Source organism: Merops nubicus, unplaced genomic scaffold, assembly GCF_000691845.1.
Source record: "Merops nubicus isolate BGI_N331 unplaced genomic scaffold, ASM69184v1 scaffold7032, whole genome shotgun sequence".
NCBI lineage: Eukaryota > Metazoa > Chordata > Aves > Coraciiformes > Meropidae > Merops > Merops nubicus.
The window spans coordinates 1-26,778 of record NW_008592791.1 but is presented as its reverse complement, the minus strand read 5'-3'; the positions used below and the strand labels follow the sequence as shown (position 1 = coordinate 26,778).

General features: G+C 41.6%; 1 protein-coding gene across 1 annotated transcript in view; it reads right to left on the bottom strand.

The window, feature by feature from the left end:
• LOC103768115 (engulfment and cell motility protein 1) overlaps positions 1 to 23,505 on the bottom strand; it is a gene marked incomplete at both ends in the record, with an annotated part of 78,400 nt that extends 54,895 nt beyond the window's left edge. Inside the window, 6 exons of the mRNA XM_008935247.1 lie at positions 11,207 to 11,338; positions 12,729 to 12,851; positions 13,935 to 13,985; positions 17,490 to 17,568; positions 18,044 to 18,195; positions 23,406 to 23,505. Coding sequence (XP_008933495.1) covers positions 11,207 to 11,338; positions 12,729 to 12,851; positions 13,935 to 13,985; positions 17,490 to 17,568; positions 18,044 to 18,195; positions 23,406 to 23,505 — 637 coding nt within the window. The remainder of the gene's footprint in view (positions 1 to 11,206; positions 11,339 to 12,728; positions 12,852 to 13,934; positions 13,986 to 17,489; positions 17,569 to 18,043; positions 18,196 to 23,405) is intronic.
• Between the last annotated feature and the right edge of the window lie 3,273 nt (positions 23,506 to 26,778).

Here is a 26,778-nt window from a genome sequence, read left to right as displayed (position 1 = left end):
TAGAGAAAATCTTTTAAGATACTTGCAGTACAAGTCATTTAAATCACATCCCCTCTACCTCACCACGTGTGAAGAACTCCAAGATATTTCTACTGGATATAATTGTCATGAAGACTTAGAAATTATGTTTGCACCCAATGATGGTAGTTCTTCCTTTAATTAATGTATTTCTAACATTTTCCAGCTTTATGTTTCAGCAAATATTTGGCCGTTTCTACTTGCTTAACAGGTTGTTTTGGTTTTTTTTTTTAATGACAGCTTTGCAAGTAGTTTGAAAGTCTAAACAAATCTAAAATGAGTGCTCTAGAGCAACCACACCTGATCTAAAGCATGACTACTCTGAACCACCTTTTGGCTTTTAACACAGATGGGGTTTAAAGTTGGATACCTGTTTAGCACACCACAGGTTGTTGGCTTCTTCTGAGTCATGTTTTGGGGGCAAATGAAGTTATCAAGCAGTAAAAGGTCATGTTCTCTCTCAGGGAGATTTAAAATGAATCAACAGGACGTGGTCATTTCAATTACATTCTTTTCTAGTGTGGGAAATTACTAGCAAATATCTGCCAGCATCCACTAATTTTAGAGAATAATTGAATAAGCAGCCAAACATCCACTCACAGCTCTAGCTAGAAAGGGAGAAGGAATTAAAATCTGTGTGAGTCTATTACTATTCCACACCTGAGATTCCCAGTTCACTGAACAGCCACACCAGCAGACCCAGCCAGATCTCCTGTCCCACACTCCTAGGCAAAGTCAGGCTGCTTTAGATGAAACTGTGAGCCAATCCAGGTGGGTTTCCTTGCAGGAACTAGGGACCATTCCCAGGAGACCTTGTAGAAGCACGTGAGCTAAGTGTCCCTCCAGCTGGAGAGCAACCAAGGTCTACAGCTTTCCAGATAGCCCCAGCTCTTCCAAACTCATGCTGGGAGTACACAGTGTCCTGGCCAGCAAGCAGTTTTTGTGTTGTTTGAACCACAGCAGTCAAGAAGTACAGCAGGATAAACAGGCATGGAGCATCCTCAACTTAAAAAGATATAGTTTTATAAATATAGAGACCTTTTTAAGACCTTGGAACACGTCAGGAGATTGACTGGTTTAATTTTACCAGTGTCATCAAAGCAGTTTGCCTTTTCTGCTTAGCTAGGATCTGAGCACACGCTCTCATCGTGCCCAGCAGGATGGTTAGCAAGCTAGCAAGAAGACAGTCATGTGAGGAAACAGTGTGAACAGTGCTAGCAGGAACAGCAAACCAAAAAAAAAGTAACCCATCCAAACTTGAATATTGTCAATAAACACAGACTGAATGTTTACAACTAGGTGGAAGTCAGACACGGCAGAATCAAAGTCTAACTGAGTAATTTTACCCCCGTGAATCCTATCAGATGTGTAAATTAGTTAGGCTTAGTTTTCCTGTGTCCAATTTTGAGATGAAAAGCCTTTTTTTGAGTTCAGGTAAGCTTAATGTCTGTTGAACAAGGTGCACTGTGACTTCCACTCATTATTTGAGTGTAATGGCTGGCACTTGGTATATTGGTGTACAAACAACATGGTGCCAGTCGATGGTTCAGGGACTACTTAGTCAGGAGAAATTCTGAGCTCTTCAACAGGCATTCTGCACACAAGTTAAGGAAATCACACAACAGCTTAGATTGAAAAAGACCTTCATGATCAAGTCCAGCTGTTGGCCCAGCACTGCCAATTCCACCACTAAACCATGTCCCTCAGCACCACATCTACACTTCCTTTAGATCCTTCAGGTGAGCCCCTGGCCCAGGCTGCCCAGAGAGGTGGTAGAAGCCCCATCCCTGGAGCCATTCCAGGTCAGGCTGGATGGGGCTCTGAGCAAGGGGCTGTAGTTGCAGGCAGATGTCCCTGCTCCCTGCAGGGGCCTGGAATTAGATGAATTTGTAAAGTCCCTTCTGACACAGACCACTCCATGATGCTGTGATTTTTCTGCTCCAAGCAAGCCAGCTGAAATGGCTGTCAGGTACAAAAGGAACTGTGTTTAGTTCAACTAAAGAGCAGAGGGAAGTGAGCCCTGTGTCCAAGAAAATTCCACTTCAAAATCAGCCACGTGAATCTCCTGGCTGCTTGGCAGCCAGACATCACAGCTGTCAAAATTTCCAACCAGGGAACTGAGCTGAAATGTCATCTGTGGCCAGGCCCCAGACTCACCATCCCAGGTACTAAAGCCTGTGCCACCACAGAGCTCTGAGCTTCACACTCTGCCACTTCTTTTATTACCTGTGAGCAGGTCAAGCTTCCAGGAACCACAGAGGATAAGCTGAAAACCAATCTACAGGAAATGAGCTGTCAACATCTGTGACACTTTAGCTACCTCTGGAGGTACAGCCCCACATCCAAAAGGATTAGCTCAATGATCAAATCTTGACCCTGCTTGAGTACAAGCAGCCAAACTTTGCAGGATGTCAAAGATGGGTTTGGAAAAAAGGACCAAGCCCCCCTAAACCCTTTGAGCCCATATTTCTGTCTTAAGTCAACAACAGGCTCTGCCCATTTTGCAGCATACCCTCATTGGCCCTCAGTAGGGAGGCAGTAACAACAATGACCAAAATAAAAATGGATCCATTTATTGGGGAACTTCAGTTCACTTGCCTTCCAGTTTTCTTTGCCTCCCTCTAGAGGAATGTGAAGCTCTTGTGACTAGAGCTGTGCTCTGCAAAATGCAGACAGGTCCTGCATGCCTGGGCATGGCTCTGCTCTGCCTCCAGTCTCCTCCAGATGGACATCAGAAAGAGGATGGAGCTGCACCAAAATGTAGGGAGATTTCAGAAAACTGAGGAAGTTTTAATAGAACCCATGCCATTGCCACTCATGCAGGGGCTGTGTAACAAGCTGACTAAACTGAGGAATCAAAATATTCAGAATTCACATACAAAGGTGCTTTTGATTTGGGGAAATAATCCAGTTAGTCACAAATGAGTCATTTTTCTCCCCCTTGTCTTTTAATTCATTCACAGCCCTAAGTTAATGAAATCACATCTTCAAAGACCACATCTGTAATTCTTGGTGACTAAAAAAGAATGAAATCTAAATATTTTGTGTGCTATGCTCTTTACTGTCCTTTAAATCTTGTAACTGCCAAAAAAACCCCCAAACTATGAGAAATGAGAGGAGAGGGAACAGAATGATCCATACATTTAAGCAATGGATCTGTTTGCATGCACGTCCACACTGGAAACCTGAGGGGCTTAAAAAAAAAACAAAACTTTTTGCAGTATGACACATTAAACTGAAATTACACCCTTCCACAGAACTACCACCCCATGGATGTCAAGCAAGGGTCTGTGTGGCACCAGCTACCCAAGTGAAGCCTTGTGAAACAGCTGAAGGCCACACTACCAAAGAAAAGAGGTGTTGTTATATCTGACCAGTTTTGGGAGGCCTGTTCCTTCACCTTATTCTTTCTGTATGCAACTTCTGAGGCACGTGCAGCACATCATAGCCACAGGAAGATGTCCAAGATCCACCTCTAAGAGAAGGGGTCAGAAAACAATCAGCAGCAAAGGAACTCTTCCCTTCTGAGGCACTGGAAAGGAAGCACTCAGCCCTACCACGCTGAAATCCACGCAGCTTGCCTGCCCCCACCAGTTTATAACTGGGATACACAGAGGAAAAGGGCAGCAAACAGAAGAAGAGAGTGAAACCACACAAAGTCTATAAAAAACATGCACCAGAAATGCAACATTCCATTGCACCTAGTTTTAAATTTGCACATTTAGGTTTGGTGGTGGATTTTCTTTAACAGTGTCATAGTTTGTTCAAATTGCAAGGAATTTAAGACTCTCTTTTATAATTTCACAGTGAAAAATATTGGAAAGTATAAAAATATTTTAAAAAAAGAATTATCCTCCCCTCTACAAAATAACAGAACTCATCCTGTCACTAAAAAATTCATTTAACACATAATTCCTCCAACTAATATTTGTAATAAGCACAAAATCTTCTAATAAAGTATTAAAAAAATAATCAAAACACAGGAAGATTGAGATGACAAGGAGTCATCTCACTCCCACAGATTCAACTAGTTCTTTCTGATTTAACTTAATTCTTCAAGTGATACTGAAAGGTCAGAGAAGGTTGGTAGCCCATCAAAATGGGATTTCTCTTTTTACTTCTTTGTTTTCAATCTGCTCCTTTCTGGCAGAACTAAAGCTGAGAGGAATTCAGCCAATTGATGGTAAAAGGCTGGTTAAATCATTTTAACCATGTGCAAACTGTTAGATGCCCATAGTTCCTGACAAACAATCCTGGTAAATCACATGCAGCTGCATTTTAAAGACCAGCAGGTTTAACCTCTGGATTTGTTGGCCCCAGTTGTTGGTCACCAGAACTATGGCTCTGACCCAAGGACCTCCTATGCAATTATTGGCTCAGATCAACAGTCAAAAGTTCATGCAAACTTAGCAGCTCCTCTAATACACAGATAGAACCCATCGTGCATGCCCTAAGGTCAGACTTTCCTGCTTACAACTGACACATTTTGGTCAATAAAAATAGTTGTTTCCCAGCCATTTAAAATCTCCTGCCTCTGAAGAGCAGCAATTCTCCTGCATCCTTCTCCTAGCACTCAAGATCAGCAGGTAACAGTCTGATGATCAAGAAAAAAATGTATTATCTTTGTCCAGATTTACTTATCAGTTCACAGTTTTCCTCACCTGTCCCATTTTTTTGTCATTCTGCAGTATTTCTTCCATGCTGCAGTCACACTTGGCTGAGAAACCATGGAGTCACCTGGGGCACCACAGGAGATCACTCTTCTCCTGGTTGCACCCCCAGCCATCCTCACCAGCAACCAAAAGCAAGTTTTGCTGATTAGATATTCAGCTACATTTACAAAACATCTTTTATGGATTGGCAGAGACTGATAAAAAAGACTGCAAGAAAGTGTCCCTGGCACAGAACCTACACAGGGCAGAAAAACAGACACAGGCTGCTCCCTGCAGGGGGGTTGGACCAGATGACCTTGAAAGGTCCCTTCCAACCCAAACCATTCCATGATTTTAGAGGGAAAAAATGTCACCAGTAAGTGCCAGACAGAAAAGAACCTACTCACAGTGTGCTGTGTAACAAACTGTAACGCATGAGCCAAGTTAAGGAACTTTTTCTTGTCCCCAGAGCTATCATTTAACCTAAACATCAAACATCTGCCAGCATTCAGCTGAGAAATGGGAATTTACAGCCCAGAACAGTTATTTCAGCTATTTCTAAGGCTGAAATGATTCTGTACCCACACAAGGGAGCTTATGAAGAACTTTTGTGAACCACCTGCATCTGCTTTGGCACCAGTGCCCTCTGCTGTGCAGCTTTACAAATTGGCAGCTGTCTTTGGAGGTGAGGTTCAGTTGTGCTCCAAATAACATCAAGCCATAAAAATACAGGAAATCAAGGAATCAGGTTAATATTAACCACCCCAGTGCCACCTGGAGTTCAGGCTGTCTGTCACTCCTTTTTTAGACTCTTCTCCTGACGTTGCACAACTCTTCTCAGTGCCAGGGCAGAGTGCTTAGCACCTTCTTTAGGTTCAAATAGCTTAACAAGTTTGGGTAAATTATTTGATCAGTTCTAGGAATGTTTTATTAAGCACTGTATTTCTCCTACTAAATCAATTTTTACCCAGCAGTTTTGTCCAGAAACTTCAGCCCACTCATTCTATGAAAGAAAAACTAATTTATTAAAGGACTCATTTTTACATCAGTCTTGAAATCCCTCTGGAACACAGGCTACATTTGGCCACTTTTTTTCCATTTACATTTGGCCAATTGAATTCAATTCAAATGAACTGATTTTTTAAGAAGTCTCTTTGGAGCAATCTTCTTTTTTTTTCTGAAGACTCTGCCTGTCCTGAGCATTCCCTGGCTCCATGTTTGAGGCTTAGAGAAAAAGGAAAGCAGGAGTGGAGTGGAAAGTAAAGTAGGACACCCAGCAACAGTGGGAGGAACTGGTCAAAATCAGGGGTGAGGAGGTGGGAAAGCTCAGAGGATGATCAGGAGGCAAGAGTGGTAGGGCAGAAACCTAAAAACATTCAGCTTTGTTGCTCTCCTAGTAGGTGGTGTTGGTGCACTGCTGGCACACAAAGTGTTAATCACATACACAAGCAGTTTAAACACATTAGTTAGATGTTTTCACTGGTTTAAGATCAGCAGCACTTGAGGTCCTGGGCTGCTGCTCTCAGTGACTAAATCTTGTTCTCTTGACACAGCAACAGGATTACACAGGTAAATATTAGCTTCTGAAAAAAACAGGAATGACAGAACTGATCCTCCAGCTCTGTTCTGTCTCAAGTACTTCCAAAATGAGTGCTGAGGAAAGCAAACACAGTCATATGAATCTCCAGCTATGTCTCTTTACTTAAAAAGTGATCAATTACTGAAAGCAGCAGCCACTATACAACCACACACTCTCCCAACTCCTAGAAATAAATATATATGATTAGCCCTCATGGTCTAAAACTTACTCTGAGGAATGAATCAGTAATGGTTCATTTCTAATATACCTGCTGAAAAAATGTTCAGCTTCAAAACTAAGTGACAGAATGGAGAGTGAAGCCTGCAAACAATGGAGAAGAGCAACCTCTAATGGTCACAAGGGTAAAAATGAGAGAATAAATGCTATATAAACACCCCTGTTTTACCCCACTGGTTCAATATTAAAGGAATTTCAGTGCCAGAGGGCAAATAATGTGTTCTGTGTTTTGTTTTGTTGTTGTTTTTTTTTCCTGGTCATACCATGTGTAATTTTTTTTTTCATTAATTAACAATAAGGGGTCTTAGAGTGGGGCCATTGTTCTACATAGAAAGCTGGCACTAAACTGAGGGTCAGGCACCTCAGTGTGGAGGCAAAGCAGCCTCAGCCACTGCACAGCCAAAGAGCTCAGCAAAAGGAAATCTTCCCAAACTGTGGGTTTTTTTTTTTCCAGCAACAAGTGATTTCACAAGTTTTGAAATAATAGATAGGGAAAGGGAGGGGTGTGGGAGTAGAGAGAGTGGAGGAGGATGGAAAACTACAGCTTGCCTTCAGGGGTACAATCTGCCACCTCTGCTGTTTGTTTATGCATTAAGCCAACGATTAAATCTTATCCATGTAAAATTTTTAAAAGGATCAAGATCTAGCTGGGCACACGTACAGAATCACTCTAGAAATGTTCCTCTGCACTGCCAAAGCCCACAAGAGGGTCTGAGCATAAGAGAGCATTGCTTGCATTGGAGATGAAAAGCTTCCCTGAAGGATTATCAATGCAACAGCTCCCATTGCTGCAGCGTGTTCCCAGCAGGAGGAAACAAAATGGCTTAAAAAGGACCATTCCAGACCTTTTGGATGAGTTTTTCAGCATTTTACACCAGACTTTAGTCCCCAAATCACAAAATTTAGTCCCCAAATCACAAAATTTCAGCTTCAGGGTTTTCCCATTCCTCCAACTTATAAGGCTGTAAAATCTTCAGACACTCAAGGCTGCCTTTTTTTCAGGAAGAAAAAGGATGACCATCCTCAAGTCTTCAACAAAAACAGCTAAGTAAGTGTATCCTATGGAGTCTACTTCTGTCCATCTTCCTCTCACCCTCCTTCCTAGGAAAGTTTCATCCTTCCTAGTGTGGCAAACTTACCATTCATCCAGACAACCAGCTGGAAGGAAGTGGCTTCAGAGATCTAGCTGACATCAGCAGCTCCAGAGAATTTAAGGATTATTAATTTCTGCAGGGCATGGCACCTCAAACCCAGCCCAGTCTTGCTCAGTTCTTCCTTTTTAGACACCATCTCCATCTACTGCTTAATTGTCAACCACTAATCCACACTATGCAAATTACCTAGAATTGTGCACTGCCAACCCAAACCATTCTATGCTCCCAAGTTAAATTCTTCAAAACTAGGATACAACTACTTCACAGCCCAAAATAACAAGCAAAAACTAATATCTTCTCTTTAAAAAAATTATAATCTAACTATAGTTGAGCTATGCAAGTGAGAATCCCCCACTTTATGTTCAAAAAATGACAAGGAAAGCTTTTTATCTACAGGTCAGCTAGAGGTGAGGCTCTCAGTGCTAGTTACTATTATGGTTGCCCAATGCTTGCCATTAGTAGATCCTGTTCTCAGTTGTTTATAGCTTGGACAGCACTTATCATGGCAATTCTCCACCCTGAGGCAAATATTCATCTTTGGAACACGCAGCTAAGCCCAGTCCATCCATTTCTGGAAATAAAACATGAGGAAAATGCAATTGGTGTCTGTCTATATCAGGTTCTGAGGACTTCCAGTGCAAAGGCTGGAACTGAGAACCTGCTGACTGAGCAGAGCTTGTACTGGTGGAGGAACTTCTGCACTTCTGAGAGGGTGGGAGGAGGAGGTAGAGAGAGGATGCAAAGGAAAACCCAGAGCAGGGGGGTAAAAAAAGAGGAAATTCAGGGAGACTGCCTCACTGAGCTCATGGGGATCAGTGATCAGACATGCTGATAGGAGACAGATCTAACCTGGGCGATTTTTAACCTCCTTAAGTCTTCCAAGACATCTCCCTCATGCTGCACAAGCCTCACACTCTGCACTCACCCTGCATTCAGCCATTGCACAAGTAACTAAAAGTGCAGAGTTCTAGATGCTGTCTCAGAAATGCAGAAGAAAGCATTAACAGTTTAGCTGCTCCAAAAATACCTTTCCAGAGACATGCAGGCTCAACATCTGACTTTATTGTGGCTACACTGCACCACCTCCTACCTTCTCCCATAGGTTAGCTACTTCCCTACAGAGGAAATTCTTGTGGTCCTAAATGAAGATCATTATGCTTCATATGACTGCATAAAATTACCTTTCCTTTTCTCTAATCCAAAAGGTTATCTGATCTGTGAGTGACATGCTGATTCTTTCACTGATGCCTCCCAAACTTCACCAGCAGGTGATTTCACCAGCATGCATTCACCCTCCTCTGTCTCCACCACTAACATTTTGAAAGCCAAGCCCACTCCTGCCTTTTGAAGAACCTCCCACCACTCTCAACTGTCACCTTTTATCTGAGAGATCCTTAAGTTCCTTTCTTAATGCCCCTTACTGACTTTATTGTACTAACCCACATTTTATTTTGCTGCACTGGTTGAATTCCAGTGTGGCATGGCAGAATTAAAAAAAAATAATCACTTTCCTTATTGACTTTTTGCACTCATACAAATCATTTATATTTTATTTAAGTCCAACAAAAAAAAACCCAGAAACTCTACACACTGCACACTTAAGAACTGTGCCAAGAGGAGATTTTTTTTGTTTCCTTTTCTAACTTCCTGACCTATTTAAGTTTCTTAGAATTTGGGCAGATCTGCCTCTATGCAAATACATTCACTACAACTTCTCAAAAGCAGTGGCAGTTAAAGAACTATGATGAAAATCTACAGGATATGAGTTTCTTGAGTTGAGTCTATTGCCTGCCTCAGTTAGGGGAATTAAGTTTACTCAAATGCAAGAAAATTTGAGAGGCTTCACATAAAATGAGCTCCATGAAACTAAATGGTTAGAACAGATGAGGAATTTTGGGACTGATTTTATCATTACAAATATATGTGGCTTTATCTTTAAAAGATCTCCAACACTGAACTATTTTACTATTTGGAAGTTTACAAAACTCTACTTCTACTACAAGAATTGACAGGGCTAAGCATTGGTTGGGATTTCCCTGCTAGAAGAGATTTTTAAAAGGGATTTGGGATGTTTAATTCACAACAGACTCAGAAAATAATTCCATAGGGTGGAAGGGATCTTAGATCTCCTAAATGGGTCATCTTTTGTTGTATTCATGAGCATGTTAATAAATCTTCTCAAGACTGTCTCATCTGAAAATCTCTTTGCCCATGATAAACTTCACACAGGTCATCACAACCACCTAGAGAAGTCTTGTGGTTTCTTTAACTGGATGTAGGTTTCTAACTACATAGTTTTACAAATGATACTGTGAATTTCTGAAACCACCACTGGACTTTGTCTCTTGTTGACATGACATTTGAAGTGAGGTTTCAAAGCTTTTTGATGTGGCTGAGAAAAATGAACAGGATTCTTGCATTTCACATACAGAAAGAGAACAAGCAGTCCAGGAAAAACCTCATGGCTAGACAGGGTTTTACTCTCCCCCTTGGAAAGAATGATTAATCAAGAAATTAGCATCTTATGCCCACTATGCCTTCCCCATGTTCTCTTCATTGCTTTGATCCCAGTTCCCATTCCCTCCTAGACCTTCCTCCCCATTCCCTTGGGGAAGAGTAACATAATTGAATACTAAAGAGTGCTCCTGCTACCCTTGACAACTGTTGGAGTGTTTTCAGCAGGCTTCCCAAGCCCAAATGAGAGCAATGAAGATGATGAGTAAGTCCCTGCTGCACAGGCACAGCAAGAGAGCTCTTGCAAACTCAGGACACATTTTGATTTACACTGAGTGTTTTCCTCACAACCCTATCAGCTAAAACATGCTGCTGTTTAATTTCAGCTCTGAAGAATGGCATCCTGTGGGACAAAGGAAGGCACTGGAAGAACAAGTGTCAGCCTGCACCATCTTTAGTCCTTGTTAAGCAGCAGAAAAATAGGATTGGAATTCAGAGCTGTGCACAAGTCTCAGTTCAGCTTCTGTTGGATGCTCTGTGACCTTCCAGAGGGGGCAAAATATACATTGTTCATTAACAGAAATGCATGCAACAGTTTAGCCACACCATGCTCTGTTCACCAACAGCATTTCAGGCAAGGCCACAACTCCAACTGGTTTGACTGAGTCAGGGTAAGAGATTCTGCATTCCCTCCTCAGATGAAAAGATTTCAAGCAACCAAAACACAAGGGCCTGCAAGTAAATACCACGGAGCTCTACCTCAGATTTATGGTGCTCACCAGCCTACATCATTGCTAACAGAGTACAATGACTTCCCAGGTCTGCCACAGATCCATTAGATAATGCCTGTTCATCCAAGATTCTGTTAAAAGTTAGATTTTAATTATGGCATGTCAAGCAAAACCATGTGCTTCAGCCTCCAGGTAGTGATTTCTTCCAAATAACCCCAACTTCTGCCACAGCAGTCGCTTGGGGTTAGCAGGATTTGAAAATAAAAAGTTATTCCCTTGTAAAAATCAGCCAGACCAAGGAAGAGAAGTGAGGGATGGTGAGCTGTGCTACAGCAGATGGATTCACCCCCGTGGAGTGTGGCACCACACAAGGATACTCACAATGAACCCCAGCTTTTTGTAGTCTCGGGTGTACATGGACTTGCGCTTCTCAATGCTGCCACTGCTGTTGTTGGGCTCAGACTCTGCATCAAAGGCAATTCTTCTGAGCTCAAATATGATATCCCGTTGAGCCTACATTAAAACAGGGTTAAAACAACCTTTAAAACAACTTACCTCTCATTTTAATAAGCCAATAAAAGCTGTTTCAAAACACTGTCTTCCCTCCACCACCCAAGTTTTGTCTAAATTCCCTGCTTCATACTCAGCAAGGATGACTCTGTGGTTTCCACTTTCCCAAATTCAAATATGATATCCCGTTGAGCCTACATTAAAACAGGGTTAAAACAACCTTTAAAACAACTTACCTCTCATTTTAATAAGCCAATAAAAGCTGTTTCAAAACACTGTCTTCCCTCCACCACCCAAGTTTTGTCTAAATTCCCTGCTTCATACTCAGACAGCAAGGATGACCCTGTGGTTTCCACCTTCCCAAATTCTCACATGTGTGGGGTTCACATGCAGATGCTTAAGTGTTGACTTGCAGAAGGTGGACCCACGTTAGCCAGGCCAATAACTACAGACTTAACTTCAACCACAGAAGCCAGGAGATCACACACATTTCAAATTAAGCTGGTATGAGAGCACTTTGCTGAGTGAAATCTCTGCATTCCAATGCTCTGCATTCTTTTTGGTAACTGTCCATCTTTGCCAGCACAGGAATGGGCAAGAGAGGAATTACTGCAGTAGAAACCTCTCAAGTCAAATCTTCCTGCCTCTGATTTCAGCAGCAGGAAGAGTAAAATCTCACAGCTTCTTGTTACTCGTGATTACAAGCACCCTGCTCTCCCACCTCCTCTTCTCCAAATTATCAGCAAGTTTTAACACAACTCCTTCTTAAAAATGAAATTGGGTTCCTCTTAGGACAGGGCCTAAAAAAAGGCTACAAAAAAGATTAAGGAGTAAAACACAGCTTCTCTGTGGCTTAATGACTCTATATTTAAACTTGGATCTCTTAAGGGACTGTGTCTTTTTGCATAATGAAAAATATTAAAGCTGGTGTCTGGACACAGTGAAAAATAAACAGAACTACTATATAGGTTCCCAGTAACAAAAATGGGGTTTTTTAGTAACACAAATTGACTTAAACTGTACAGCATGGCAGACAATTTTCATTTAAACATTCAGAAGGACTTTTAGGAAGGACAATACACCTCTGTTGTTCTGTGAGGTACACAGAAGAAATGCTGGACTGCTGCTTGGAGTTTTAGCTCAGGATAAACATCAAATTTAGGTCATGGAACTACATGCTAAGGAGAGAGGCCTGGTCATTTTGTGGTACTTTTGCACAAGGAATGCAATAACCAGTACATCTTCTAACAGCTAGAAAACATAGCTAAGCTTCATGGAAAGAGAGAGAGAAAATGAATGAATGATGTAAACATCCCTAGCAGTGTCTTCTCCTCCACAAAGACCTTCAGAGCAGCTGTCCTCCTGTTCTGACCAGATCACACCAGGTGCTTACCTGATCCTGGGGATCCATTTTTGTCATCATCCTGTCTTCCAGCAGGTTAAAGGTGAGCACTTGCAGCACGTAAAGCTGGTGTGCCATTTCGTTATTGATGGCCCTCTGTGCCCTGATAACATGCTGCAGAGACAGACAGACTCTGGTGAGCATCAGCTGATCAGAACATCACTTCAGGTGCTGCCATTTCTGTATGGGTGTGTTTGTTATGCAACGGTGTGTGGATATGCCAGGAAAAGATTCAATCAGGACTAATGCTACTGATTTAGCTACTACATAAGGAAATTTAAGGGAGAGGAGTTTATAACAGTGCACCAAGGTTTCCTTCTTCTAGCCACTAGGTAGAGCCTGTGCATTTCTTCAGCAGGGACATGAAAAAAATATCAGCACTGAGTAGTCACTTCAAAGATAAATTAACTCCTTACCAAGAGCATTAGAGCTCTGTATAAAAAGGAGTGTATTAAGAAATGATTTAACAGAGGAGCTGCCTGAGCAGAAAGAACAGGGGTATTGCTGCAGGAGTCCACACCATGATCCAGCCAACTCTGTCCTGCATGAGGGAGACTGCTTAGAAATAAATTTAGCCTACAATGCCCCATATGTGCAGAATTATCCCATTCAGAAAGCAGAGAGCAAACTGGAGGATAATTTTAAAACCCTGGTGTGCCAAAATACACCCAGTGGTTCTGTAGGGGTAACAGACCCAGGTCACTAAACACAGCAGTGCTTTTGGTTCCAAAGTACTATCTTTTACTACTTTATCTTTTCTATCAAGATAGAAAAATCTGCAGAACCCAGAAAAACACAGAGGTTCATTCTACAACATGGAAGGCCCTGCACAGCTTGCTCAGCTGCCATCAGTTCCAGACCTTACCACAGAGAATTTGCTACAAATCCCTCAGACAACCCCTCATCTGCACAATAAAGTTCTTATTCAGCATGGGAAGAAAATGCTTGAGGTATTATTCTTTTATTCAGTATTTTCATGAAGAAATTGCCATTTCTTTGACTAGGAAAACACCCTTTCTCAGAAGGAGTTTTGAACCCATTCAGCAGCCAAACCTTAACCTTGCATATTACAGATTTTAAAATCTATCAAAACATAAGTACAATTAAAATATATGAAGAGAAAATCTACAAACACCAAAACTGGTGTCACCTTTTCTCTCTGCTAGTGGAAAGTAACTTTGACACTTATATACTTACAGTTAAGATGATGGAGCGAAGCTGCTTTTGTGCCAAAATGTTTGCCATTTCCTGATTTAAAGAGAAAAATAATTAAGAATTAGCCAGAAGCAGGCATTTCAGTCCCATACCTAGAAGAACATTGACTTGAAAGCTTTAAAGTTTTAAAGTCAAGTGCTCTAACTTTCACTCAATAAATCAGCCTACAACTCTGCACTGTATTCACTGTATAGCAAATATTTCTCCCCTGCATTTTGGTAGCAAGGTTGACACTGGTCCACTATTTCATCTTAAATCAACTTCTCTTTCTAGACCTGTCTGAAGTCACCCTCAAGGAGAATATGCTTTTGCTGTCATTCTTCAGCAGCTGAGCTGGCTGTCCATGCTGCAAACTGTCCTGTGATGCATAGGAGGGAATAGTTTACACTTATCAAGCACAACTGTCTCATCTTGGGCCATGAAGATGATCCCAGGGCTGGAGCACCTCTCCTGTCAGGCCAGGCTGAGAGAGTTGGGCTTGTCCAGCCTGGAGAGGAGAAGGCTCTAGGGACATCTTATTGCAGCCTTCCAGTATCTGAAGGGGGCCTAGAGGAAAGCTGGGGGCGACTTTTGACATGGGCTTGTAGTGACAGGATAAGGGGTAATGGCTTCAAACTGGAAGAGGGGAGATTTAGATTAGAAACTAGGAAGCAGTTCTTAACTCTGAGGGTGCTGAGACATTGGAACAGGTTGCCCAGGGAAGCTGTGGATGCTCCATCATTGGATGTGTTCAAAACCAAGCTGGGTGAGGCTTTGAGCAACCTGATTTAGTGGGAGGTGACCCTGCCCATGGCAGGGGGGGTGGAACTAGATGATTTTTAAGGTCCTTTCCAACCCACTCTATGATTCTTCACCATACCTGCCAGTGTATCCCTCATTTTTCAGTTCCATGGTCTTTCCCATCAATACACAAGTGTGTGTGTGGACATATGCTTCCCATATGCAACACATGCAGCTTACAGCAACTACCATCCTGGCATTATTTTTAAACTCTTGCTTTCAAAAGGCCCTATTTAAGGATTTTGGATAACATATTGCACACTGCTGTTTAGACACTGTTGACATGTACACAAAGGGGTAATGTTGGGACATCACTGACTGGAAATAGAGCTCCTGTATCACAGCACAAGTCATCAATGCTGACACACTCTTAAGGACGTTCTTGGGATGAACTCTGAGTCTGTGCTGCTGGCACCATATCAAAAATACTGTTTGTGTTCAAGAAAAATAGATTTAAAATAAAATCCTGCTGATCTTTGTGAGAGTTTGGACCAATAGGGAGTGTATATTGGTTAACTGGACATCATAAACAAGGAACTAGAACACAGGAAACTATTCTATAGAACATACAAAGAAATGGATTGCTGAAACGTGGCTGCAGAAAGAATGTAAATAAAGCAAGTGTGAGGGTGAGAACTTGCTTGCAGAAAGGAAATCATCCTAAATTGTGAGACAGGAGGCAGTCATGGATATGGCCTGTTGTTCTACCACACATAAAGGGCTCTTCAGTGGAACACGACTGATGAGGAAGGAAGAAGGGACCAAGGACAAGAGTAGCTCAGCTCTAGTTTTTCAGCCTTTTCTGGCTGAGCAGGTTTCAATTTCAGGTAACAGCAAAGGAATGAATGATACAGATGCTTCCCTCTCTTTTGGAAATGCACAACTGAGCTGCAGGGGGAGTGCCAGGCATGTGAGATACCTCATGTTGCAGGGAACAGGCTGGCTGGTTTTGTCCAAGTACATCCATCCATCCATCTGTCTGTCTATCTATCCATCACCAAAAGATGGACAGGTAAAGAATATGAGGTTCTGTGTGTGTGTGTGTGTGTGTTTTTTTTTTAAATAACATAGGTTTTTCTGAATGATTTGGTCCTCAACAGTGACAGAGGAAGAAAAACATCCAGGAACCCCTCATTAAAAAATAAACCCCTTGAACCTCTTGGCTTTTTGCATCACAGAAAATAAAAATTTAAAAGGGGAGGGGAAGGAATTCAGATCCCAGCAGCAGCTTACATCTTTCCTTTAGTCATCCACATCATGCTGGTCCCTGTGAGACAGCCACAGAGAGGGTGCCCAAGCTTCTTAGAGTCATACGTGGGGTTTGGTGCAGCTTCTTATTCCTAACCATGTTAGCAGTGAGTGCTGAACCCTAACCTGGGTGTTCCCACCATCAGCCAGCTCCATGAGACTGCATCACCTCAGCTCACTGCCTCAGAAAGACAGATTTCAGCTAATGATTCCAATTATCCCTGTCTTGAAGCTGACACCCACCTTCTTCAACATATGCTTTACTAATTAACCACCAGATAGATAAAAAGAAAAACCTAACAAATTCTGACTACTTATTAGAGGTTATTGAAGGCTGAAGGAACTTTTCTGCTGCTGTCAGAGCTATTACCCTTCAAGCCAAATCAGACTATTATATTTTGCTGATTAATATTCAAGTCTTCTCTACATCTGATATTGTCTCTCAACGTCAGGTATGATCAAAGCACATTTTACACAAACATAAGCAGTTGCAACTAGTTAAAAAGTAAAAAATGAAGTGCTTGTTTTTCTTACAAGGACCTATCACAGATTTATGCCAAAGTGAAAGAGTTTTTATTCCAATTTTTGTTCATTAGGTACCTTTGTTCCTTCCCTAATAATTGAAGACTGTATTGGAGGAAGGAGGAAAAAAGGAATGGGGAAAAAAAAAGGCTTTTTTTATTTTCAATTAAACCATGGGTTTATTTTCCCTGTTTGCACTTTTAAAAATATTTTTGAATACAAAAGGAAAAATTTCCCATTAGGGCTTTGATGTTTGTTTAAACAATCTCCAGCACTGAAAAAAGTAAATAAATATAAGGAAAGTCCTTGTCAGAACTATCAGCAGCTCTCAATAAACTTCTTCTGGACACTAAGAGTATGTCACCAGAAGAATTATCATCACTGCTCCTGGTGACAGAAATGTTAAATCAATAAATGACTCAATCTGTTTTGACCCAGGCTAATGACTTCATAAACATGGATAGAGTTTCTCTATTTCATAACTCATCCCATTCCATCCTTATTTAACAGGAACTAGCAAATCTGGAAATATTTCCTTTTGAGGCTGCTGATCTCTGGCACTAAAGTGAACTGAAAATAGCATGCTATAAAAGTCATGAAATGCAAAGCAAAATATTTCCATTTTCAAAAGGAATGCATATTTTAATAAAAAAAATTGGGGGGGAAAACCAGTTTACTTAAAAATAGCCTGGTTTTACAAGCTGTGCTGGCAAAGAGCTCAGTACAATAAATATTACAGCCAGCCACAGTCAATATGGTTCATGGGAGGTTACAGGGAACTAAAAGTACAGAAGAATCCTTAAACCCTACTAATATTGGAGCAAGAGGGAAGAAGCTCCACTAAAATGAATGATACAGCAGCATGAAACAACAGAACATGTTTCAGTTTGAATTAAGTGCAAGGAAAGCACCACTGGGACAACTGGAGGGATGAATATGACACATTTTTCCCATGGTTATGTAGATACACAAGACCCAATGACTTACCTGCCTCTTGTCATCTGGTGCTTTAAGGAAAAGTGCATTTATTACAGCAATGGTATAAGTTTGGATTTCTTGGTCTGTCCTGTTTGGAACAAAATTATAAACATGAGAGAAGAACATGAAGAGACAGGAGGCTGTAGAAACATCTTCTAGTTGCTCTACTGCAGGTAGAAATGGAAAGACTCTTTGCTCTTCATGTTAACCATGTAAAAGTTGGTCATGACCAGGTTGTTCCTATCATCAGGAGAGGCAACATGTCCCAGGGGCAGACTCAGCATTCAAGAATGCCATTGACCCTTCATAGCAGGAGCCAGACAACCAGTTTGTCTGATGCCCAACAGCTAAAGGTAGGAAGAAGAATCTTCCCTGAAGGGTTCTGGAGATAAACCTGCTGGTATTAAAAGCTTTGCAGGTGAAGGGAAAATGTCCCAGCTAGGAGGCAAGTGTAACTACACACAATATGCCACTCCTATGCTTTTTTCCCCCAAAATGCCATGCTCATTTGGGAGGAATTAAAAAAGAATCCACCCTATCAGGTGGCAGCTGAAGACACTCACCCCTGCAGATGTGGGATCAGCTGCCCAATTGTGATCTCCTGGGCCACCTTCTGGTACAGGTCGTGGCTATTGAGCACCATGGACTCCAGGATGGCCAGTGACCGTTGCAATATAGAGATGTCAGAGGCAAATTTGTTCACGTAGCTCGCTATCTACAAATCCAAACGTGGAGAGGATTGTTATCTTGCCATGAAAACGAGGCAAAGAAAGAAAGGGAAATGGGGATGGGGCTCAGAAAGGCATTAGAATAAAAGTAGCTTTTTCCACGTGCCATGTATTACTTGAAGGCAATCCACCAGGCAATGTAGATGCCTTCAAAGGACACAGCAGCACAGATCCTTCAGCTGGCACAAGCCACCATAGGTTCATGTCAATATTCACACCCCCAAAACATATGCTTCCAACATTACATTATGGACATGATAAATCAACATTAAACAACAAGAATGGTTAATGTTTTTTGTGAGGAAAACTTTTGAAAGGACCAGGAGAATATTTCTTGTTCTCTCCAGTAGCAACCTGTGCAGCCAGTTTTCTCTGAACAAATATCTAGGCTCAAGGCAAATGTTTCAAAAGAGACATTCAGGTGTAGCTCTCTGGAGAGAAATGCTCTAGCAAAATAGGCATTTATTTCCCCCTCCCCACTACCAACAACACTGAAACTCTCTCCAGGTTACAAATCCAAACTCTGTTGTTGATCCTTCACCAGCACAACTGTCTCCACAGCTCTGTCTAGAGCCCAGTCTTGCTAAGTGTTCATGCAGTTAATAACCCTCACCCTGCCTGCAGGCTGCCAGACACAAACAGCACATTAATTAAAACCAGCTCTGACCTCTGCTGGGTTTTTTTTTGCAGTGTGGCAAGGACACACCACACACTCATCTGCAGAGCTGACACAGCCACACAGCAAATTTTCCCTGGGTTTTCCCTGAACGTGCCAATAGCAGCACAGCTGAGCTGAACAGTGCCCAGGGAAGCACAGACAGCAGAAATGTTGTGTCACCACAGTTGTGTGCTCTTCACAGCCAAGCCACTGACTACAGCAACCCTGTCTCAAGTTTGATGTGCTTGCTTAGACCTTTCCATCCTTTCCCTTCTGGAAGAAGAAGCACAGAATCATTTTGGTTGGAAAAGAACTTTAAGGTCATCATGTCCAGCAGTTAACCCAGCTCTGCCAGGTCACCCATGTCCCTCAGCAGCACATCTACGTGGCTTTGAAATCCCTCCAGGGATGGGGACACCACCACTGCCCTGGGCAGCCTCTTCCAGGGCTTGACAACCCTTTCTGAGAAAGAAAGTCATGCTCTATTCTTGGAAAAGCTGCCTGTAAAATTCACAGTTAAATACTGACATGTGGACAACAATGTTGTTTTACACGTGGCATTCTGAGCAGTACTGAAGGAGCAAAACTCCCTTCCTGCAACTTTGACTGGAGATGACAAGGAAAAAGGGACAGATTTTTCTTCCTCTAATCTGTTGCAGCAGTGTGGTTTGCTCTGCTACTTGGCTTGTATTACCACAACAGGAACATCCTCTGCTGAGTGTAAATTTGGGGAATACACACTGACTTTACAGAACATCAAGAACCAACCCTATGCATGCAGAGGAAACAGGAGGAGAGAAGCAACTCTTCTAGCCTTCTTCTGCTCTGGACCTTCAGTACCTGCTGCCTGCAAGTCCTGGGCTCAAGTAATGCTCACATCAGTGTGTTATGCACACTGTGCTGTTCAGAGGAACAAGCTGTGTCTCAGAAGCATTGTTCTATCCTACCTCTCTTCATGGTAATCCTTTTTTTTTTTGATGCACTGGAGCCAAAGTTGCCAGATGTCCAGAAAAGACAACAGGGGCAGCGTATGCACAGAGCAACTCTGCACTGCTCACACAATAAACCAAACGTGCTCTAGATGTCATCAGGCATCCACAGATCAGTTGTGCAGCAGGAACACGAGGTGGCCAGGCTGTGTCCCAGCTCGTCAGGCTGCTGTCACCATCCTCTTCAGAAGCCCTGACGTGTATGAATTATCCTCAGGGGCAGCAGCTTTTGGCTGTGACATTTCAAGTGGCAGTGTAAATGCTTCACTGGGCTATAACAGAGTCATATCAGGGGCCTGCAGAAACCTCACAGTATAGATAAGGGAAACCTCAGTCTAGGACAGGCTGCCTTAGATGCATTCATTCTTCTGATCCTGGACTGTAATTACTCATTAACACACACTCAAGGTATGGAGCTGGCTTGTGTGTTTACAAAGCCAGGATGTGTGACACTAAATATACATGCAAAATATCTGCTAGGGAGTGTGCACGTGGAGCTGTGTGTATTCAAAGCCACCTTGCTGAAGCATGAACACTGGCCAGAAATCACAGGCTGGTCTACCCTGATATATAAGGCATGTCAGCTCCAGAGGGAGAAAATTTAGATTAAAAAGAAATTCTATTCCCACACTTGAAGTTCTGGATGTGGGGAAAATAAAAACAGACCCTTCTTGAGAAGAATCAATACGAGATCAAATTTGTGCCGTTTGCTGTTCTCTGCTTACTGAGCAGGACGTGCAGGGAGGGCTTTCAACATCCCAAAATAACCCTGCACTCATTTATCAAAAACTCTGCTGATAAAAATAATGCCAGCTCGCAGAAAGGCAGCCTCTCCTCCAGAAACAGCCAACTTTCCACTTTCAAAACCTATTTTTGTTTTCAAAACCTAACTTTGAAATCCTATTGCAAGAGCCACACAGGGAAAGGCAGTGAAGGAAAACAATCTGATTTTCTGAGCAGCAATACGTTCATGAGTTATTTCCCTGGACTGTGTCACCAGAAACATGCAGAAAAATCTGTCAAAGTTTTGTTCTCTCTCAGGTCCTGATGCAGAGTCAAATTTTAAAGTGTGCACCTCAGTTTCAAGCAAGGAACTAGAGTTGTACTTGCCTACAGAGGAACAAGTGATGGTTGTGAGACAGGGGGATACTTTCCCTGCCACCACCCTCCTTTCCTGCACAGTGCATTTTGGAAGTCAGAGTAAACAAGTCATCATTGTTAAGTCTCTGCATCACACCATTATGAAACAGCAATTATATAAATCATTCTAAGAGACAGTGAAAAATATCTCAACCAATACCACAAACTTTCTTTCTCCTCTTGTAGGAAGTAAAGATTGAAGTACCAAAGTTGCACAGTGGATTTTGACATCCAATTACAATGACTTTTCTAAGAACTGGGCATTCAAATCCTTCAGGCAATTACAGAAGCTGGAAATAAACTTTACTGTCATAAGCAAGAGACTCTTGCATATCATAAGGAACTTTTTTTCAGATGATGCTTTTTCCCCTTAAGATGAGGAACAAAGCTCTCCTTGAAAGTGTCAATCCTTATTTGCAGCAGTTGTAACAGCAGCTTTTATGCACCCAAAGGATGGGAGAGTGCATCCAGCACCAGGCAGTGAGGCATTAAAGCAGGCAGAGATTCTCCTTGAGGTGGCCTCCAGCTTTTACATTTTAAGTTAGAAAACTATTCCCAAAAAAGGTTCAGATTAATTCCTCCCTGTTCCAGTTTGACCTCTATTTAACATGAAAGGCAGCTTCAAAGGGCAGGAGCATTTGATTGCAGAGTTCCCCCTCAGCTATCAGAAACTCATCAGCCCCTTCATCCACCCTGTCAAGCCCATCAGCGACTTCAAGTGGCCTGTCAAAAGCCAAGGTCAGAGAAGCAAGTGAGAACAAACCTGGAGGTTGCCACCAGGGAGACACGGTCCAAAGTTGCTCCTTTAGGTTTGTCCCTTGGCCCCACAGCCCCACTGAGGGCTCTGCTGTGTTGACTCCCAGCTGTGTGGCACATCAGGACACACTTGTGCCTCTCTCCTCCCTTTCTGTCATTCCTTGTCCTTCTGTTTCTCTTCTAACTGTCCTATTCTCATCCACAGGTTTCACTTTGGGATTCTACTGGCCATTTTTGGGTTTCACAGGTACTTGGTGGGGATGCTTTTGTCTGTGTCTTATTTTTTAAACGAGGCCACTGTCCAGGGGCACCTCTGGAAGTACTAGACAGAAGAGATGAGCCACTAACAGGGGTGCACACAACACTTCCTCCTGCAGTTACCATACCACCCACGGGGCAAAAGATGGTGATAAGGTTAGACAAAGAATCATTTTGTGTCACTAACAAAGTAGATTGATTTTAGAAAGATCCTCAATATTCTTCTTAGTAGGGTCCTCTAGCAAACAAGGCATTCTGAGCTTGACTTTATAGCTCATTAAGTCAGTTAAAAACCAGTCTATTTTCTTTGCCATGAAAACACAACAATAACAATCAGCATCACCTACCAAGATTGCAAGATTAAGAAAAAAAAGGTCCATAACCCAGATGAACTATACTAATTTTTTCTTACAAATATCATCCATCATTTTTAATGACCAAAACTGAGCTTTAATATGGAATGATCTTCTCACAATTGATTCTTCTTTCACTTTGGGCAACAAAAGTTTGTACTTGGTTTTGGTGGTAGAAATTTTCTAACCAACTTTCCAAGTCTTTTTTCTGACACACTCTGTTACAATGAAGATATCTGCATGGGTTATATTCATTCCATTACTGCTTCTGATACCATTTAGTGAAGCAACTGTTATCTTTTGAACTTGCACAGACTATAACTTAGATAAATTCTGAGTTCAATCTGGTTTGAAAATTCTTTGTAAAAACGTGTCAGGCGGTTCCCCTCCCCCAGGGAATGAAAATGGTTAAATCAGTACCAAAAACCTTTTCCTGAAACCTGTTAAATCTCTGTACTTTTAGAGCACTCCCATGTTTCTGCTGCTTTTGTGCATGTAAGACAAGAAAAAAATGCTGCAAATCATGGAAAGATCCATTTCAAAACCACATCTCTTAACTGCAAGACTCAAGAGGGCCAGAGTTCAGCTTGATAAACTCAGCAGGTATCAGCTTAACTTCAGCTGGTAAACCAGCCCGTTTCTCTTCCTCCCATACCCTCAGAGGAAATATTTCTGTCCTGTGTTTTGGTTCAAGAAATATGGTATTACTCATTTTAATCTACTTCAAATCAAAACACCAATTTTTGCTTTAGCTACATGGTATCTGCACAGGGAGGTCATGCCATAATTGAGCAATTTCTTGTGTCATACTGCAGCATTGATCCCATTCCACTCCCACTGATTTCCACAGAAACTGGGCCAGATTGTGCAACTGCAAATATTCATAGTCTGAAATAGTGCTTTAATCCTATTTTTATGTATCTTTTGGACCAATGACCTAAATAATGTACCTGGGGGGGGGAAATAAAAAAAAAAACACAAACCACGACTCACCTCAAAGATTTAAACTGATACAGAACAGACAGCATTGATTCCAAATTTACCTTTTTAATGAATGCCACAGAGAATGTATCCCACGATACAATCCCATGATCCATCAGCTCAACAAATGCAGTCAGTGTAAAGGACAACATATCTCCAAAGCTGCAAGAGACAGGAGTCATGACAACATTTACCAGTAATGCAGCAGGGCAGTGACTGAAGGGACAGGGCAGCAGGAAGCTTTCAGCAAGGCAGGCAAGAGAAGCCAGTTATGAACTAAGAGGCAGCAGAAGAGCAAGAGAGGCCGTGCAACAGAGAGTCTCCAAAGCAATTTAGCATGGACATCAAGGACAGGCACCTGGAAGAAAGCAGTTTTGTAAGAGAAGAACTAATCCCTAGGAGAACAGCACATGCAATGCTCAAGGAAATCTGAGAGTTTGAATTAAACTTTTTAGAAACTCAGAGTGTTAGATCTAACAGAAGAAAAGAAGTGACCCTGTTCTCAGCAACTTATAGGATATAGCTCCTAACTGTCATACAGAAGTGCCACATTTTGGCACCTATCAAGCAGTTTGGCATAAAGTTACAGTGGATTGTTTGTTCCTTCTCTTACAAGGAAGCAAACGATTTTTTAAATGCACCAGAAGAGTTTTTCTACTAAGCAGCAACTTTCCAATAGTTAATTGGAATTCAATTTTCCAATACTTAATGCCTTGATTTCTTTCTTTGAACCTGAAGATGCATCTCCTTTTCTTCACCTTTTGAAAAAGTTCCCACAGCTTATCCAGCCCTGGTTAAACTACTGTTGAGGGTTTGCAGGTCACTCCACTGCTTTTTATAGCTGTAAATTCAAGCTCAGATCCATCTGGGTATGAATTGAACTAAACTCAAAATAGATTTAAACTCAACATAAAGGACATGCTCTAACCTGACTGGCTGCACAGGAATTTTCCATGGTAAAAAGCAGCTTTTGAAGATGAGCTTCATTTCTGTATCTAGTCAGGGCACCAAGCAGCAGCTGTAATGATTTCACTGAAGCTGCTCAGGGAAGTAACTGCACAACACAAGCAGCTCATGGAGCCCCAAATGAAGCAGTGTTATTACCCTGAAGGACATGTCAAACTGCCTGCAAGGTGCTCTGCCACTGAGCCATCAAAAAGCACAAGCACACACTCAATCTACACAGCACCAATAGTCCCTGTGATTCGAATGCAAAAGTTTGCCTGATAAAAATTTATAAAACCCCTGAGGTTGGAACTGCAAAGCTCATGATGTTGAAAACGTGGGTCTAATACTTTATAGTCATAGTTTAACAGTGTAATGGGTAGTCCTGCCCCAACCCAAATAAGTGAACATCTCCTCAGATGGAAGATATTTACAGCAGTAGGGCAGAATAAGGCAAAAAAAAAAGACTTTCAGTGTAGCAACTCCAAAAATCGGTTTACTGGATTTGATATAATCTCTCATTTGGGGATTTCTGATTGTGGGATGCAGCCTATAGTGGCCCCTTCATTTCAGAAAGGAGCTCTTGTTCATGAGAACTCCAGAGCTGCCCTCCATAAAAAATAAGTTTGCCATTCTTAACATTTTTTGTGAGTGAAAACACAAAAAAAAAACCCCAAACTACACCTTTCTCTTCCACAATGAGTGGAGGTATCAGCATTGACTTTGATTATTTATGACAAACTGAAAAAAATGCACCAAAAAGCAAAGAAAAAATCTTCTTAAAAATCCACTGTAATTCTGCACGGAACATTTTGTTCAGCAAATACACAAGCAAAGAAAAAATCTTCTTAAAAATCCCCTGTAATTCTGCATGGAATATTTTGTCTTTTTAAAAATCCCCTGTAATTCTGCACAGAATATTTTGTTCAGCAAATACACCACCTAGAAGGCTTTGGTTTTGTTTGGGGTTGGTAGTTTGCTTGTTTGTTAATATTGCAAATATTTAAGAATCAATTTAGAAGTCATCATTAGCATTCCAAATACCCAAGGATTTGATAACGAGACAGCAATAAGACACTGCAGGAAATTTAATCAGCTCTGGTCCCACCATTTTCCCCAATCCATTCCTTTTGCATCAAATGGTTATTTCTGAAGCTACGAAGAAAAGAGCACCCTTAGGAAAGGTTTCCTTCCAAAAACCTTGCAGGAAATTCTCCTGCAGCTTCAGGACAGAGTAATTCCACAAATATATGGAATTGTGGTATTTTAAGAAGCTAGACTAAATTAGATCCAAAAAAAAAAAGGGGGGGGGGGGGGGAAAATTGTAGGTATATAAAGGTTGAAAAGTAGATAAAAATCTCTCCCTACATTAAACTAGAGCAGATAATTTTTCTCCCCTAGATTTTCTCATATATTGTTGAAAAATTTACTTAGTACAGAAATACTCTTCTACATGAAATCTAATCCCCAGTAACAACAGGCACAGTTTAGAGGGAATACTCAAACTGTATTAAACCTACACATGGATATTCACCTTCAGAACAGCATCATCTGGAATATAAAGAAATGTAACTAACCTGAACTCAACAGTCTCCTTTATTCTTCTCACTAAAACTGATTAATCCTGCCAATTAATCTAGCTTCCTCCACAGCTTTGGAGGAGAACCTGGGTTAATGGAGCTGAAAACACTGGTATCAATGTATAAATCTGGGTTTAGTAGATGTGAGGATGATATAACCCTTTGGGATCCAGAAGGTGAAAGTCCTTTTCCACTTAAACTGATGAGACATCCCACCAGGTGTCACTCCACTGCTTCAAATAATTGATGAGTGTGAAGAGGTGCAACGCTGGGACTAATCAGGCAGCAAGGAACATTCCAACACTGTGCATTATGCAGCACCACACACACTGTGTATTTTTTAAACACTCAGCTATACACATCCACCTGTGCACACCAAGTGGCACTGCAAAAGTCAAAAGCCAGGCTTAAGAGGATCAGCATTAGGAGCAGCACAGCTAGAGATGAAAGCAATCTCCAGGGTAACTAGAGCAAGATAAGGATTAAAGTATCTGGAGGGGGAAAGGAGCAGTGTTGATTTGTTGTTGTGTGTTTAAACACAACTAGGTAGGTAGAAATAGACTGCCAAGCAATTGATTTCAGGACATATATGCACAGACCCAATCATATTATTAAGAGGAGCAGACAATAAATGTTAGAAACTTTAAGGGGATCAAAGCTTGTTCATCAAAGGAGTAATCTTTGAAAATATGCAATAGGAGCAGTGGTTTAGTCGTGAAAAAAGTCTGAAAAATAATGGGGCATCCTCTTCATAAAAACTTTTTTAGACTAATCCACAGCACAAGGCAGTTCTGTAAATATCAGACCCTCTCTGCTCTGGCACAATGGCTCCATCGTTTGCAGGTAATTCCTGAATAAGATGCTTTTCACTGCCAGAGGAGAAAAAGTTCTTACACTGATGAAGTTCCCC